This window comes from Chiloscyllium punctatum, chromosome 15, assembly GCF_047496795.1.
Source record: "Chiloscyllium punctatum isolate Juve2018m chromosome 15, sChiPun1.3, whole genome shotgun sequence".
Taxonomy (NCBI): Eukaryota; Metazoa; Chordata; class Chondrichthyes; order Orectolobiformes; family Hemiscylliidae; genus Chiloscyllium; species Chiloscyllium punctatum.
The window spans coordinates 53,387,119-53,402,916 of NC_092753.1; the positions used below are offsets into that span (position 1 = coordinate 53,387,119).

Consider the following 15,798-nt stretch of genomic DNA (forward strand, 5'->3'; position numbering starts at 1 on the left):
TACATTAAGGACAAAAGTGTAACTAGGGAGAGAATAGGGCCCCTTGAAGATCAGCAAGGCCGCAGGAGATGGGGAAGTTACTAAACAAATATTTTGCATCAGTATTTACTGTGGAAAAGGACATGCAAAGTATAGAATGTAAGGAACTAGATGGTGACATCTTGAAAAAATTTCATATTACAAAGGAGGAAGTGCTGGATGTCTTGAAACACAAAGGTTTTCTGACGAAGTAACAAAGAAGATTGATGAGGGCAGAGCTGTAGGCGTGATCTAAATGGATTTCAGCAAGGCATTCGACAAGGTTCCCCATGGGAGACTGGTTAACAAGGTTAGATCTCATGGAATACAGGGAAAACTAGTCATTTGGATACAGAACTGGCTCCAAGGTAGAAGACAGAAGGTGTGGTGGAGCGTTGTTTTTCAGATTGGAGGCCTGTGACCAGTGGAGTGCCACAAGGATCAGTGCTGAGTCCACTACTTTTCATCATTTATATAAATGATATGGATGCGAGCATAAGAGGTATAGTTAATAAGTTTGCAGATGACACCAAAATTGGAGGTGTAGTGGACAGCGAAGAAGGTTACCTCAGATAACAATGGGATATTGATCAGATCAGGCAATGGGCTGAGAAGTGGCAGATGGAGTTTAATTTAGATAAATGCGAGGTGCTGCATTTTGGGAAAGCAAATCTTAGCAGGACTTATACACTTAATGATAAGGTCCTAGGGAGTGTTGCTTAACAAAGAGACCTTGGAGTGCAGGTTCATAGCACCTTGAACGTAGAGTCGCAAATAGATGGAATAGTGAAGAAAGCGTTTGGTATGCTTCCCTTTATTGGTGAGTGTATTGAGTACAGGAGTTGGGAGGTCATGTTGCAGCTGTACAGGATATTGGTTAGGCCACATTTGGAATATTGGGTGCAATTCTGGTCTCCTTCCTATTTGTGTAACTTGAAAAGGTTCAGAAAAGATTTACAATGATGTTGCCAGGGTTGGAGGATTTAAGCTATAGGGAGAGGTTAGGGTTGTTTTCCTTGGAGCGTCAGAGGCTGAGGGGTGACCTTATAGAGGTTTATAAAATCATAAGGGGCATGAATAGGATAAATAGACAAAGTCTCTTCCCTGGGGTGGGTGAGTCCAGAACTAAAGGGCATAGGTTTAGAGTGAGATGGGAAAGATATGAGAACCAAAGGGTAACTTTTTCATGCAGAGGGTGTTGCATGTATGGAATGAGCTGCCAGAGGAAGTGGTGGAGGCTGGTACAATTGCAACATTTAAAAGACATCTGAATGGGTATGTGAATAGGAAGGGTTTGGAGGGATATAGGCCAGGAGCTGGCAGATGGGACTAGATTGGGTTGGGATATCTGGTCAGCATGGACAACTTGGACCAAAGGGTCTGTTTCTATGCTGTACATCTCTGACACTATATAAAAGGCTGAACTTGTTGAAAGGGTGACTGCCCTTGACATCAAGACAGAATTCATTAGAGTGTGGTATCAAGCAACCCTCGAAGAACTGGAGTCAATGGCTATTGAAGGAAACATTCTCTGGTTGAAATCATACCGAGCACACAGGAAGATGGTTGTGTTTATTAGAGGTCAAATCATCTTGGCTGCAGAGCATCAATGCAAGCATTTATCATGGTAATGCCTTCAGCCCAACTAGTTCCAGCTACTGCTTCAATGATCTTTAATTCAAAACAGGGGATAATTGTACAATATTAACTATTCCTGACAACTCAGATACTAAAACAGCCTATGTCCAAAATGCAGCAAGACCTCGACACCACCTAGGTTTGGCAAAGATCTCAATTATCTCTGCCTCACAAACTCATCAAATACATATGGATATGCCAGTGTTGGACTGGGACAAAGTTAAAAATCACACACCAGGTTATAGTCCCAACAGGTTAATTTGGAAGCAGCTTTCAGTATGCTACTCCTTTGTCAGCTAGTTAGCTCTGGAATTTTGTTTGTGTATGTTGTAATGAGGTCATGAATTGAGCAGCCCGAGTGAATCTAGACTGAGTGTGCAGATGCTACCTGATTGATAGTACAACTTTACTGATGTTTGAGAATAATGGGGTTAACTGGTTCAGTTGGATTTGTCCTGCTTTTTGTGTACAGTACCCCGCCTGGACCAGTTTTCACATTGTCAGGTAGATGCAGGTGCAACTAAACCAGAATAGCTTGGTTAGAGGTGCAGCATGGTCTGGAGCACCCATTTTCAGTAATATTGCTTGAATAATGTCAGGCCTCATAGTGCAGAGGCTATCTGGTGCCTTTAAACGATTAAGGCTGCCGATTCTGTGACAGATGCCAAGATGGGTTATTCAATCTGCATTTCTAGCTGAAGATTGTTGCAAATGTTTCAGCCTTTTCTTTAGTACTGATATTTAATAGGCTTATTAAGGAAGCCCATGGCTTGCACGTGTGTTTGTTCTCTTAGCTAAGGAAAGGGGCACAATGATGAAGGAAATGGAATAAAACAATAAAGACAAACTTATACCAAGTCTATGTATTTGAAGCATTTACCAACTTACTTTATCACTATTTTCATGTCAATTACCATCATACTACCAAATGGTTCATTAAATTCTCACATCATTTCTTAGACAATTAAATGATGGGGTGATGGGTGAAATCTTGTAAGTGATTATTTTTGAGTGAAACTGTTGTGCTTAAGCAAGGTTGATAAAAATCCCCCCTAACTGCTCTACTGCATACAACCAAATTAACCTTGATGTTTGAATTAATGAACCAGCATATTTTAATAACTTCTCAACCATAGAGTTCCAGTTTTGTCAGTGACTGCACACTATTCTAAATTTGCAGTCCACCTGCCTATTTGTTAGAGAGCTTATACTTTGCTGGGAAGCTGCAGTCAAATCACCCATCAACACTGCCCAGAGATTAAGAGCAACAGTCAAAACCAAGTTTTTTTTAAAATATTTATTTTTCAAATTTATGCAAATACACAAAGAAACTAGTTCTCCTTTTCCTGGACAGTCTTGGTACCACGCAGTCTACCAGTACGACGAGCAGCAATGAGACCAACTTTACGACCGGCCGGAGCATCCCTTCTGATAGTTGATGGCTTCCCGATGTGCTGATGGTTACCACCACCAAAAGGATGTTCTACAGGCTGTGGAAGAAAAAAAAAATGGTTTTAAATTCTATACCGCACAATTCCTGTACATTTCTACAGTTGGCAAAGCTCTTTATTTAAAAAGGAGTATGGAAATAAATCACTTAGTCCAGTTGGGGTTTGTACTTCATCTGTCCAGTACTCCTGATCCTACAGCCAAGATAGAATAGATGCAGCTGTTCACACCAGCTGCATTAACTAGGAAGGACTCTCTGGTATAGTGACCCTCTGATTCAAGTCTCTCTCTCTCTAAGGAGACAGCAGCCGTAGCATCCTCTGGAACAAGTCACTTATACATCCTAATTTTCTGTACTTCCTCATCTCCAGTCTCTCTGGGCCTATTTTCATTAAAACTCAGTTCTTTTCTTTTAATCTCCAGTCAGCAACCTTTTATTTAGCCTCTGAGGTCTGAAGTACCACAAATTCACAATTTATCAATACTGTTTCTAATTTAATCTTTTTTTTCCAAATTGCTGATCTTTGTGTCATCCACAAACTAGGAAGGGTACCATCAGCTTTGTTAATCATAAATAATGAAAGGTTGAGGATCCAATAGTAACCCTTGCAGGACATCACTGATCACATTTTGCCAAATAGAATGTCTGTCCATTATTCCTACTCTGGTTCCTGCCACTCACTTATTTATCCAGGTCACTAATTAACCCTTGATCCCATAAACTTCAGCTAAAGCCTCATATGAGATACTTCACTAAATGCCTTCTGGAAGTCCACATAAATAACATTTCCCAATCAGAAATTCTCAGTTATAGAAATTACATTTCCAGAGATGTCATCAGCGGATTCTGATTTCCCTTTCTCATGGATTATTAAAACAGAGCAAGAGTCGCTTTTTCTTTTCAAATACTTGCTGAATCAAAAGAAATTTGGAAGATGCTAAATAGTGTACATGCAACGAGTTTACCTACTTTTAAAACCACAGAAATTACTTTGGGTTGTGGTGGAACCGGAGAGGAAATTTTAACTTGACAAGGTAGTGAGGCAGGTAATCTTAATAACATGAATTCTTTGCACTTATTATGAATAAAGGGGAATGGGTTTAAGACAAAGAATACAAATATAATGCTGCAAACTATAATCCAGGAATTGTAAGCAATTTTGGCTGATTAGAGCAAATTACACCAATGATTTGAATGGTCCAGCCAAGTTGGATCTTAAATGGTAAACTACTTCAAGCCTCCGTACATGTACTTTTAAAATTAAATTGCACCAGGGCAAATGGAAATACAAGTCAGGTCATGTCCAATCTGGAGAAGCAGTTAGTGTGTGAATGGAAGGGACACTTGCTAATTTAAATTAGATTTGGATTATAATTAACATGTTACTAACAAAAGTTTGCATTCGTATAGACCTTACACATAGAATCAAACCAAATTTGACACCAAGTCAAAAAGGTTAAAAAGAGGGTGCAGCTAAAATCTTAGGAATAATCCTGAATTTGCTGAAAAGGATAAAGAAATGGAAGTTTTAAGGGACCACCAAGTTTATGATGAAAGACATAGCTGCTATCAGTAGAGCAAACTGTTTGGGGGTATGACAGTCCATAGATGGTAGACCTCTTGGCAGGACAAAGTTGCTAACAGTCATTTTAATGCAAAACTGGAAGAATAGACATTCTTGTAGAACCTGACAATGTCTGTAATTTTCTTACAATGGAATAGAGAGTAAATAAGCAATAATCAGGCAACCATAAACTGCTTGTTGTAAACTTCAGAAGCTACACTATGGGAAGAGAACCTCTGAAGTTTTGCTAGATAGAACAAAAGGGAGGACATTATAATTTTGAACAAGGGAGTGAACTGATAAATGGAGCAGCTGTTGTTGACCACAGACTAGAAAAATCAAATGGACAAGGAACTTTGAGTCACAGAAAATGTGATTTGAAATTCGGATTGAGACCATATTTGAGAGGATAAGAAACCTGAGAGACATTCAAATAAAACAAAACTGCCAAGGCTGGAAGTCAAACAAAAAATTGCTGAACAAACTCAGCAGGTCTGGTAGCATCAGTGAGAATAAAGCAGAGTTAACATTCCGAGTCTAGTGAGTCTTCATCAGAACAGAGGTATTCAAATCCTGGAGTGCCAGGAAAAATGGATGTGAGCTAACAACATATTCAAAAAGCAGAGGGGAAAGATTGGCTGCAGACAGTTGGAGCAGGGATTTGCAAGTATGTTGAGGTTGAGGGTGCTTTTTAGGTTGAAAGATAACAACAGAATCCAAGGGAACAATGTAAGTTCACATAGGTACCCGCAGAAAAGTTGTGATCTGCAGTTTACAAAGAATGAGGCAAAAACAGCAGGAGATGAACTATCACTTACATTCATAGCCACACCACGAACACGTGGCCAGCAGTTTCTCTTTGCCTTGTATTTGTGGTAAGCCCGACCCGCTTTCAATATGGGCTTATCAATACGACCACCACCAGCAACAACACCTGCAATCAATATAAATACTTAACTAGCATAACTATACTTTATACTATAAATCAGCATATTATTCAATATTCTTGAGTTAGAAATCCAATCACTTCAAAGATGTTGCCAAATGCAGTTATTGTACCAACTGGTGCATAACTAAATATCATATTGAAACATTTTTTCTCAAATACAACCAATTAAATTAGACAACATAATGAACTATAACATGCACAACCTTTATTAAAAAATGATAAAGCACTGTTTAAACAATTTTAAACAAAGAACTAGTTTTTATTTGTGTAAATATTTAGACACAATAAATACTATAAACCAAATGTTGCCCTCTTCCTAGTTTTGGATGTAGTTCATGCTGAAAGCAATGATTGCGAATGAGTTGAATATTTTTAGGCTTAACAGTCAACTGAATTCTTTGAAGGACTTTGTAAAAATTGTCAAGTAAATCTTACCAACAATAGCTCTGTTCGCTGAGGAAACAACTTTCTTAGAACCAGATGGCAACTTGACACGACTTTTCTTAGTCTCAGGATTGTGGGAAATGACTGTGGCGTAATTACCAGAGGCGCGGGCAAGTTTGCCACGATCACCTGGCTTCTCTTCCAGGCAACACACTATGGTACCTTCTGGCATAGTACCCACGGGGAGGACATTTCCAATGTTCAATTGAGCTGCAAACAAGGAAAAGTTTAAAAAGTTTGAGTCAACAAATTTGGTGTGAATGTCAAACGTTTTGCCCAAGTACTCTGCTTAGTTACATTACTCATACATTATTTAGGAACCATTATATATGGGACCATCAGGGAAAAACAAAAGGCAGCCTCATTGATTAACTGTTTTAACCTTTAATGGTGTTCCCACACCACCCTGCTTCTTATTGATGCCAGGTTAAACATGAATGTAAAAAGCCACGAATGTGAAGTGGATGAGACTGGGGGAGGAGGGGTGCAAGTGCAGAAAGAAAAAAAATTGGCAGCCAGATCCAAGTGAGACTGGAGAGCATTTGTTCAGCAACACTAGGACAGGCACTGCAGATTTTTATGGCAACTGAAATGTATACTCGATGGCCTCAAAGACAGAGCATTGGGAGAACATCCAATTGTTTATTTGTACGAATTCCATTCACTTTCCAAATGTCCAAAAAACTCATTCCGACCCTTTTAAAGGCACAGCCAAAACTGCATGCAACGTGAGGTAATTAGTATAGCATCACTTCAAATTATTAAAAGATTGAAGAATAATGTATCTTGACACATGCATTATTTCAGTTGCAATTATACTCAAGATAGGGACGACAGAAAATTCAAACGTCATGCTTGAAAAACTGATTTAGAGTCATACAGTACAGAAACAGACCCTTCAGTCCAAAAGGTCCATGCTGACCATCACCCCAAACTAAATTAATCCCACCTGCCCGGTACTTGGCCCATATCCCAAACATTTCTTATTCACGTACTTCTCTAAATATCTTTTAAATGTTGTATCTAGACCCATATCCATCACTTCCCCTGAAAGTTCATTCCACACATGAACCATCTATGTCAAAAAAAATTTGCCCCTCATACCTTAAGTTTTATCCGCTCACCTTAAAAATATGTCCCCTAATTTTAAAATCTGCCACCCTCGGGAAAGGACACTTGCCATTCACGTTATCTATACCCCTCTCAACCTCCTACGCTCTAGTGAAAGGAGTCCCAGGGTAAAAACAATAACTGCAGATGCTGAAAACCAAATACTGGATTAGTGGTGCTGGAAGAGCACAGCAGTTCAGGCAGCATCCAACGAGCAGCGAAATCAACGTTTCGGGCAAAAGCCCTTCATCAGGAAAGATTTCGCTGCCTGAACTACTGTGCTCTTCCAGCACCACTAATCCAGTGAAAGGAGTCCCAGCCTATCCTTCCAGATGAGAACACGCAGTCCTGGCAAATCTCTTCTGAACACTCTCCAGCTTAATAACATTCTTCCTGTAACACGGTAACCAGAACCAGACACACTACTCCAGAAGAGGCCTCACCAACATCTTGTAAAAACTCAACATAACGTCTCAACTCCTGTACTCAAACAGAATGAGCAATGAAAGCAAGCCTGCTAAATACCTCCCTAACCACCTTATTTATATATGATGTAAACTTGAAAGAATTACGTACCTGAACCCTTAAGTCTCTGTTCTAACACTACTTTTAACGATATAAGTCCTGTTCTCACTTGTTTTACCAAAATTCAATACCTTGCATTTATCCAACTTAAACTATCTGCCATTCCTCAGCCCAACAAACCTTTATAATCTTAGATAACCTTCTTCACTATACACTACACCACAATTTTGAGGTCATCCACAAACTTACTAAACATGTCTCCTATGTTTTCATCAAACCATTTCTGTAAAATGACAAACAAAATTGGGCCCAGCACCAATCCATAGACCACCACTGGTCACAGACCTCCAGTCCAATGAACAACCCTCTCCTATCATTCTTCATCTCCTGCCATTAAGGCAATTTTGTATCCAGCTGGCAAGCTCACCCTGAAACCAGTGTGATCGACCTTTACTGATTCGTCCACCATGTGAAACCTTACTGCTCTGCCCGCAATCTGTTTTTTTTAAAAAAAAAGTAACCATCAAGTTCAAGAGACATGATTTCTCTCTCTCAAAACCATACTGACTATCCCTAATCATTCCTTGTTTCACCCCCTCCCCTAATCCCTCTTTAATTGCATATAACTCCTACCTTTCAGAATCACCCTCTACAGCTAGCCCACCACTGACATCAGACTCCCAGGTCTAGTTTGCAGGCTTCTCCTTACATTCCTTCTTAAATAAAGGCACAACATTAGCCAATTTCCAGCAATCTAGCACCTCATCTGTAATTACAGATGGTACAATGTTTCTGTAAGGGGCCCCACAATTTCTCACAACTTCCACAACAACTTGGAATACACTAGATCAGGTCCCAGAGATTTATCCACCTTCATATTTTCTAATACCCCAACACTTGCTCTTCTGTAATGAGTTGTTTTCAAAACATGAATATTTCCCCAAGGTCTCCAGCCTCCACTTCTTTCTTCACAGTAAAAATTCACAATATTCATTTAATCTCACCCATCTACTGAGGTCCAACACATAAATGACCTCTGATCTTTAACAGGTCCTAATCTCTCTTTAATTGCTTGCTTGCTCTTAAATGTACTTGTTCAATCTTTTTGGATTAGCCTTAACCTTATTTTCCACAGCTATCTCATAACCGCTCTGCCTTCCTGATCTGGAATTTGTGCTGCTGCTACTACATCTCTCTATCACCTCAAAATCTCCACTCACATTTTATAAAAGCTGATGTCAAAGTTTTGAAACTTGGATCTTTCTAACTTTATTTCAATAGTTACTTTTTCTGGGAAGTAATTGGATAAGACCAGAGTTAACCTAGAACCTTCCTGGTTTGTTTGATTAAATTATTTACCAAATAACTTCATAAGACTAAGATACAGGAGCAAAATCAGGCCACTGAGTCAATCAAGTCTCCTCTGCCGTTCAATCATTGCTGATTTGTTTCTCAAATCCATTTTCCTGCCTTCTCCCCACAACCATTGATCCCTCTTGTATTAAGAAACGGTCTTAAATACATTCAATTACTAGGCCTCCAAAGCCCTCTGTCGTAATGCGGTCCACAGAGACATCGTTTTCTGGTTGAAGAAATTTCTCCTCATCTCAGTTGTACAGAGTCAGGCTTTCACCGAGGCTGTGTCCCAAGGTCTGAGTCTTCCCTGCTAGTGGAAGCGTAGAGCGGACTAAGACTCTGATTTTCCACCCCCCTCCAACCTTCTCAACTACATCAAGTACAGACCTAGGGGTTCTCAACTGCTCAGAGGAGAAAGTGAGGACTGCAGATGCTGGAGATCAGAGCTGAAAATGTGTTGCTGGAAAAGCGCAGCAGGTCAGGCAGCATCCAAGGAGCAGGAGAATCGACGTTTCAGGCACAAGCCCTTCTTCAGGAATCAACTGCTCCTCATATGACAAGCCCTTTACCCCAGGATCACTCTTGTAAACCTACACTGGACTCCCTCCAATGCCAGCACATCTTTCCCTAGATGAGGTCCAAAACTGCTCACAATATCAAATGTTGTCCAACCAGCACGTTATACTGCCTGAGCAGTACACCTTTGCTCATTTTCTAGTCCTCTTGAAATGAATGTCAACATTGCATTTGCCTTCCCTACCGCCAGCTGAACCTGCAGAGAATTCTGAACTAGGGCTGCCAACTCCCTTTGTGCCTCTGATTTCTGAAGCCTTTCCCCACTTAGAAAATAGTTATGCTTCTATTTTTCCTCCTAAAATTTATAACCTCACATTTCCACATTATATTCGAGCTGCAATTCTTTGCCCACTCATCTTAAATGCCCAAGTTGTTCAGCAACCTCCCTGCTTTCTTAACACCACCTAACCTACCATCTATCCTTTGTCCAGATCACTAATGTACAACATGAACAGTTGTGATCCCAACACTGACCCCTCTGGGGCTCAGAGTCAAGATTAGAGAGGTGCTGGAAAAGCATAGCAGGTCAGGCAGCATCTGAGGAGCAGGAAAAATCGGCATTTTGGGCAAAAGCCCTTCATCAGCCCTTTCCTGACGAAGGGCTTTTGCCCGAAACATCGATTTTCCTGCTCCTCAGATGCTGCCTGACCTGCTGTGCTTTTCTAGCACCTCTCTAATCTCCAGCATCTGCAGTATCCACTTCTGCCCTGTGGAACTCCACTAGGTACCAGCTGCCATCCTGGAAAAAAACCCCTGAAATTCATTAACTTTCAAAAGTAGACAACACACACACTAATATATATCTCATAATATAATTTCACACCTTACCTTTCTTACCACAGTAGATAAACTGACCGGTGTGAATACCCTCTGCTGCAATGAACAGCTCAGTCCTCCTCTTGAACCTGTAAGGATCTCGGAACACCACCTTTGCTAAAGGAGCACCACGGCCAGGGTCATGAATTATATCCTGCAAAATAAGTCAGGAATCTAATTAGTTTATAATTATTTCTGCCGTAAATTTACCTATTTGAGCAGCTGTGATTTTGAAGACATGGTTATTGTTTTATCCTTATGAGAAGGCAAAGATTTAAAAAGAAGATCGAGGCAATTTTTTCAAACAGAGCTTGGTCCATGTATGGAACAAGCTGCCAGAAGACGTGGGGTGGGGAAGAGAGAGATGGATACAATTATAACATGTGAAAGGCATTGGGACAAGTTACATGAATAGAAAGGGTTTAAGAGGGATAGGGGCCAAATGCTGGGAAATGGGACTAGATCCGTTTAGGATATATGGTCAGCATAGATGAATCGGACTGAAGGGTCTGTTTCCATGCTATATAATTCTATGATTTCTTTAACTCCATTGATTGAAGAAAAATTCCACTCTTAAATGAATACTTGCCTTGACAATTCCCTTGATATAACCATGACGTTCAGCAAAATCCACAGCTCTCAACTTTGCAGGACCTTTCCTGTGTTTCACGTGAGCTTTGAAGACAGAGCCTGCACCCTTTCTCTGGCCTCTAATTACACGACCCATTGTGCACCCTGTAAATACAAAAAAATCCAATCTAAATGATTCCCCCTAAAACTATTCCAGAAGTTAAAACAACAGATAATAAAAAACTTCAGAAATATTGAAATTTTCCACCCATTTAATTATAACTTTAAAACATTTCCACTCACTCATATAGTCAGTTAAATGTAAAATTACAAGTCTAAGAATGGCCCAGATATTCTGATGGAATATCACAGATCGAGGTTGCACATCAGAACCACGTGGAATCAGAGTCTCCATGGAAATTTCCCAGGAGGTTAAAGATTCCAATGGTTCATGTGCCAATGTGTGGGACCCTCCAGAAGAATCTGTCAAAAGCAGAAAACTCAGACTGTTCCATTTTTTGTTACCCCTGAAAATGTTAGATGAATAAAAGCCTAATTCAAATCCAATGTTAAGGTGAAGCCCCAATTTACCACAGACCCTTTACAATCACCCATTCTCCAATCTAAACTGATTACTACACTCCCCTAACCCCCGCAAAGAAAACCTGACAATCACCAAACCCTCCTCAACTCATTCTTTGATGTACCTGTAGCAATCACTCACCTGGCACCCTAACCTCAAATTTACCTCATACACTCATCCTTTCACAACAACTGTCAAAACATTTGGCTATTTGGCCAAGTCAAGTAAGTGGGTAAATATATACCAGATGCAGTATAACGTGTATAAATGGGAGGTCATCCACTTTGGTAGCAAAAACAATTTTCATCTGAATGACAATAAAACTGGGGAAGATGGTTGTGCAATGAGATCTGGGAATTTTTGGGCACCAGGCACTGAAAGAAAGTATGCAAGTGCAGCAAGCAATGACGACAAATATTTTTGTCTACATAGCAAGAGGAGTCTACTACAGAAGCAAAAATGTCTTGCTAAGACCATACCTGGAATGATGTGCACTGTTTGGCTCCTTATCTGAGGAAGAATGTTCTGGCTATTGAGGGAGTGCAAAGGAGGTTTACCAGACTGATTTGTGGGATGCCAGGATTAACATATGGGGAGAGATTCGATCAGTTCTGACTATATTCACTACAGATCAGAAGAATGAGGAGAGATGTCATAGAAACTTTTGAAAATCCTAGAAGGATTAGAAGGTGAATGCAGGATCTTTCCAATGACCAGGGAGTCTAGAACCAGGGGTCACAATCCACAGATTAGGCCATGGATGAGACAGAAAAAAAATCCTTCAAGCAGAGAACGGTGAATCTGTTGAATTATCTGTCACAGTAAGATGCTGAAGCCTAAATACTAAAGACTTTTGAGACTGATATAAATATAGCTTTTAGCACTAAAGCGATCACATGAGATCAGCCGTGATCATATTGATCGGTGGAGCATACTGAACGGCCTACTCCTATTTTCTACGCTATGTTGCTGGACATTTAAATCTCAGGTCATGGCACACTCATTGCTGCAACAGGATATCGTTTGACTTCTCTGCAGTATCCTTCATTACGTTTGATTTTAGGTACTCGCGGCATTTCTAAATGAGCCAGGAAAAAGAAATACGAACTAAGTATTAAGAAGAAGAGTGCAGAGTAGCAATCCGTGATTGTAGACTGCAAAGATTTCAAAGACAGTGAGACATACAATAATGGCCTAACTCTGTACCTTATGATTTCCTTGCGCAGCTTCTTTATATAAAAAACGCCGAATTCCAACTTATTCTCTCAGCTTTCCCACTGGGGACAACATAACCTTAAATCCGTGCTAGCACAAAACAAAAACCCAAATCAGGAGGGCAGGAGAAGATTAAAACCTTATCCGCTGTTATTCATCCACAACTGCAGCGTCTTCATACCCGGGGGCTCCATGTTACATGGAACAGGGCCCTCCATCGAAAATTCGTTTTAAACTGCCCACATATCCGGAAATGTGATAAAATACATTCTCAGCAGAAACACCGACATGATGCTGATTAATTCTAATGAACAAAATTAGCCGGATGGCCGTTTAAACAGGAGATTACAGACGGATTGTCGCCATTCAACGGTCACCACAATCTCCTTACCTTGAGCACTGTCCGCTCGAAAGGAAGTCACCCTCCACCGCGCGACTACTTCTTCCGGACCCGTGGACACCCACCCTTCAGTAATATTACATTTCTCCACAAATAATGCACCAAAAGTAAAAGGCGACTCTTGTGAAGGCAAACCTAGAACGATATTTGTCAAAATTAAAACTTTTAAAAATTAAACGGTCAATTGTGCGCGCGACCCGATGTTGCATGATGGGTATTGTAGTTTATTTCCTCCAGTTCCCGGTGGCCCTGTGGCCTTCGGGCTGTCAATTAGCTTCTTGGTTTCCGAGAATTCCCAGTTTATAGGTGGCCCACATTTACTGGTAAACAGCCGCACTATCCAAAAAGAATCAACAGTTTCTTTCCAGAATCAAGGACAAGCACAATGAATATTTTATATTCAAAATTTGAAATTAAAGATTTTATTTTATATGAGTGCAGTATGGATGTGTCAGCTTCATTTTCAAAAGATATGTTTTATTCATAAATTATCTAAAAGTACATTACAAAGATTTTAAAATAGACATTACGTGAAATGCAACCTTTCTTCATTGAATATGCTGCACCCTTGTTTGCCTCAATTCAATTACATTACCTGTGATATTTAATGCCATATGTAACAAATCTAAATTAAACCAAGTTAAAAATCACACAACACTGGGTTGTAGTCCAACAGGTTTAATTGAAGGCACTAGCTTTCCGAGTGCTGCTCCTTCATCAAGTGGTTGACACCTGATGTCAACCACCTGATGAAGGAGTAGTGCTCTGAAAGCTAGTGCTTCCAATTAAACCTGTTGGACTATAACCTGGTGTTGTGTGATTTTTAACTTTGTACACCCCAGTCCAAGAGTTGAAAAATGTGGTGCTGGTAAAACACAGCAGGCCAGGCAGCATCTGAGGAGCAGGAAGAAGGGCTTACGGATGCTGCCTGGCCTGCTGTGTTTTTCCAGCACCACATTTTTCAACTCTGGTCTCTGGCATCTGCAGTCTTCACTTTCTTCACACCCCAGTCCAACACTGGCATCTCCAAATCATAAATTAAACGAGGACTCTAATCACTTTGTCATTAACGTTGCAATTTTTGAGAAGTGTTTATTACATCAGCCCTTAAACTTAATTCCATAGATAGAAAGATTATAAAAATGAAATTAATTTTCCTTCTTAAATGAATTTTTGCCTTCACAATACCCTCTATATAACCATGACGTTAGCAAAGTGTCTAGCCCTCAACTTTGCAGGACCTTTTCCATGTTTCCAAGGGATTCTACAGCCCCTTGGTACACCATAGGCGTTTTCCCCACAATGCCTTTGCGGTGGCTGCCCCAAGCTTTAGTGCATTCCTCAGTATATAGGCCTCCTGAACACTAGAATGTGCCAGTCCACAAAACTCAGTTGGAAACAATTCTTTGAACTAGAACACCAGCAAATCTTTGGACAAACCAAAGCGCATCTTTTCTGAGTTGATGGTCCTCCAGGCACTGTTGATGTTTGTCTCAAAGTGCGTCACTAGGAACAGCCGATATAGTGCAGAGTGCTGTATCACGGAGCTGCTGGGCTGAACCTTGACAAAAGTCACTGCATCTCTCTCTAGACCTTCTCTACAGAGGCACATTCCAAAAGGAGATGCACAGCAGTCTCTTCACAAATGCACATTTCAAGGGCAGCCTGCAAAGACACAGAGAATCCAAATGTCCATCAGTGATCTGACAGGATGTGCCTTTTTCATCATCAACAGCCAAGCTATGTGCTGGTAATTATTTGAAAGTTCTTGTGGTAATGCATTCTGCCAAATTATTTTGACAGTCTGCTTAGGGAACCACCTGATGGGATCAACTATCTCTTTTTCTTGCAGGAGCTTGAGGATGTTAGGTGCTGATCACTGCCTGATGAACGAGTCATCAAACATTCTGCCAAACATTTCCATGAGGGTCAGGAGATACAGTATGGTCCAACTATTTGGGTAGTGATCCTATGGAAGGATAGTGAATCTGTGGAATTCTCTGCCATATAAGACTGTGAAAGCCAAAGCACTGAATGTATTCAAGAAAGAGATAGATATATTCTTAGATTTTAAAGATATTGAGGGTATGGGGGAAAAGCAGAAATATGGCATTGAAATAGAACGTCAGTCCTGATAACCTTGAATGACACAGTAGGCTTAAAGAACCAAATGCTCAATTCCTGCTCCTATCTTCTATATTTCAATGACTTGGAGTGGCTAAATTCATTTCTCTTCAATGTTAGAACCTTAACACGTTATGACACATGGTATTTGGTTCAATGCACAGCTTAATGTTGCCACAAACAAAGTAGCCATCAGAATGAGGGTAATTATAGAATCCTTAGTGTGGAAAGAGATCATTTGACCCATCGAGGCCACACCGACTCTCCGAAGAGCATTATATTCAGCCCCAGCCCCGCTCCCTATCCTTGTAACCCCCTATATTACCATGGCTAATCCAGGCCCTGGACATTATAGATAATTTAGCATAGCCAATCCATGTCATCTTCACACCTTTGGACTGTGGGAAGAAACCGGAGCACCTAGAGGAAACCCATGCAGACACAGGGAGAATGTGCAAAC

At 40.4% G+C, this 15,798-nt stretch overlaps 1 protein-coding gene across 2 annotated transcripts; it reads right to left on the minus strand.

Annotated features, from left to right (window-relative positions):
• Positions 1 to 2,953: 2,953 nt before the first annotated feature.
• On the minus strand, positions 2,954 to 13,227 carry rpl8 (ribosomal protein L8). 2 transcript variants are annotated; one of them, XM_072585149.1, is made up of 6 exons: positions 13,206 to 13,227; positions 11,036 to 11,181; positions 10,459 to 10,600; positions 6,055 to 6,273; positions 5,489 to 5,604; positions 2,954 to 3,146 (listed from the first exon to the last, which is right to left on the minus strand). In XM_072585149.1, exons 2-6 carry the CDS (start codon positions 11,171 to 11,173, stop codon positions 2,988 to 2,990), a joined length of 774 nt encoding a protein of 257 aa, XP_072441250.1. In that variant the 5' UTR covers positions 11,174 to 11,181; positions 13,206 to 13,227; the 3' UTR covers positions 2,954 to 2,987. The 2 variants fall into 2 exon arrangements, with proteins under 2 accessions (XP_072441250.1, XP_072441249.1); XM_072585148.1 differs by lacking the exon at positions 13,206 to 13,227 and adding an exon at positions 12,806 to 12,974.
• Between the last annotated feature and the right edge of the window lie 2,571 nt (positions 13,228 to 15,798).

Bases quoted from the DNA above. Each gene is read 5' to 3' on its own strand.
- rpl8 (XM_072585149.1), bottom strand. From the start codon at position 11,173: ATGGGTCGTGTAATTAGAGGCCAGAGAAAGGGTGCAGGCTCTGTCTTC. The intron at 6,274-10,458 runs GTAAGGTGTGAA...CCTTGTTTGCAG, and splicing joins TATCTACTGTGGTAAGAAAG to CTCAATTGAACATTGGAAAT. The intron at 3,147-5,488 runs GTAAGTGATAGT...TTTCTTCCACAG, and splicing joins TTCGTGGTGTGGCTATGAAT to CCTGTAGAACATCCTTTTGG.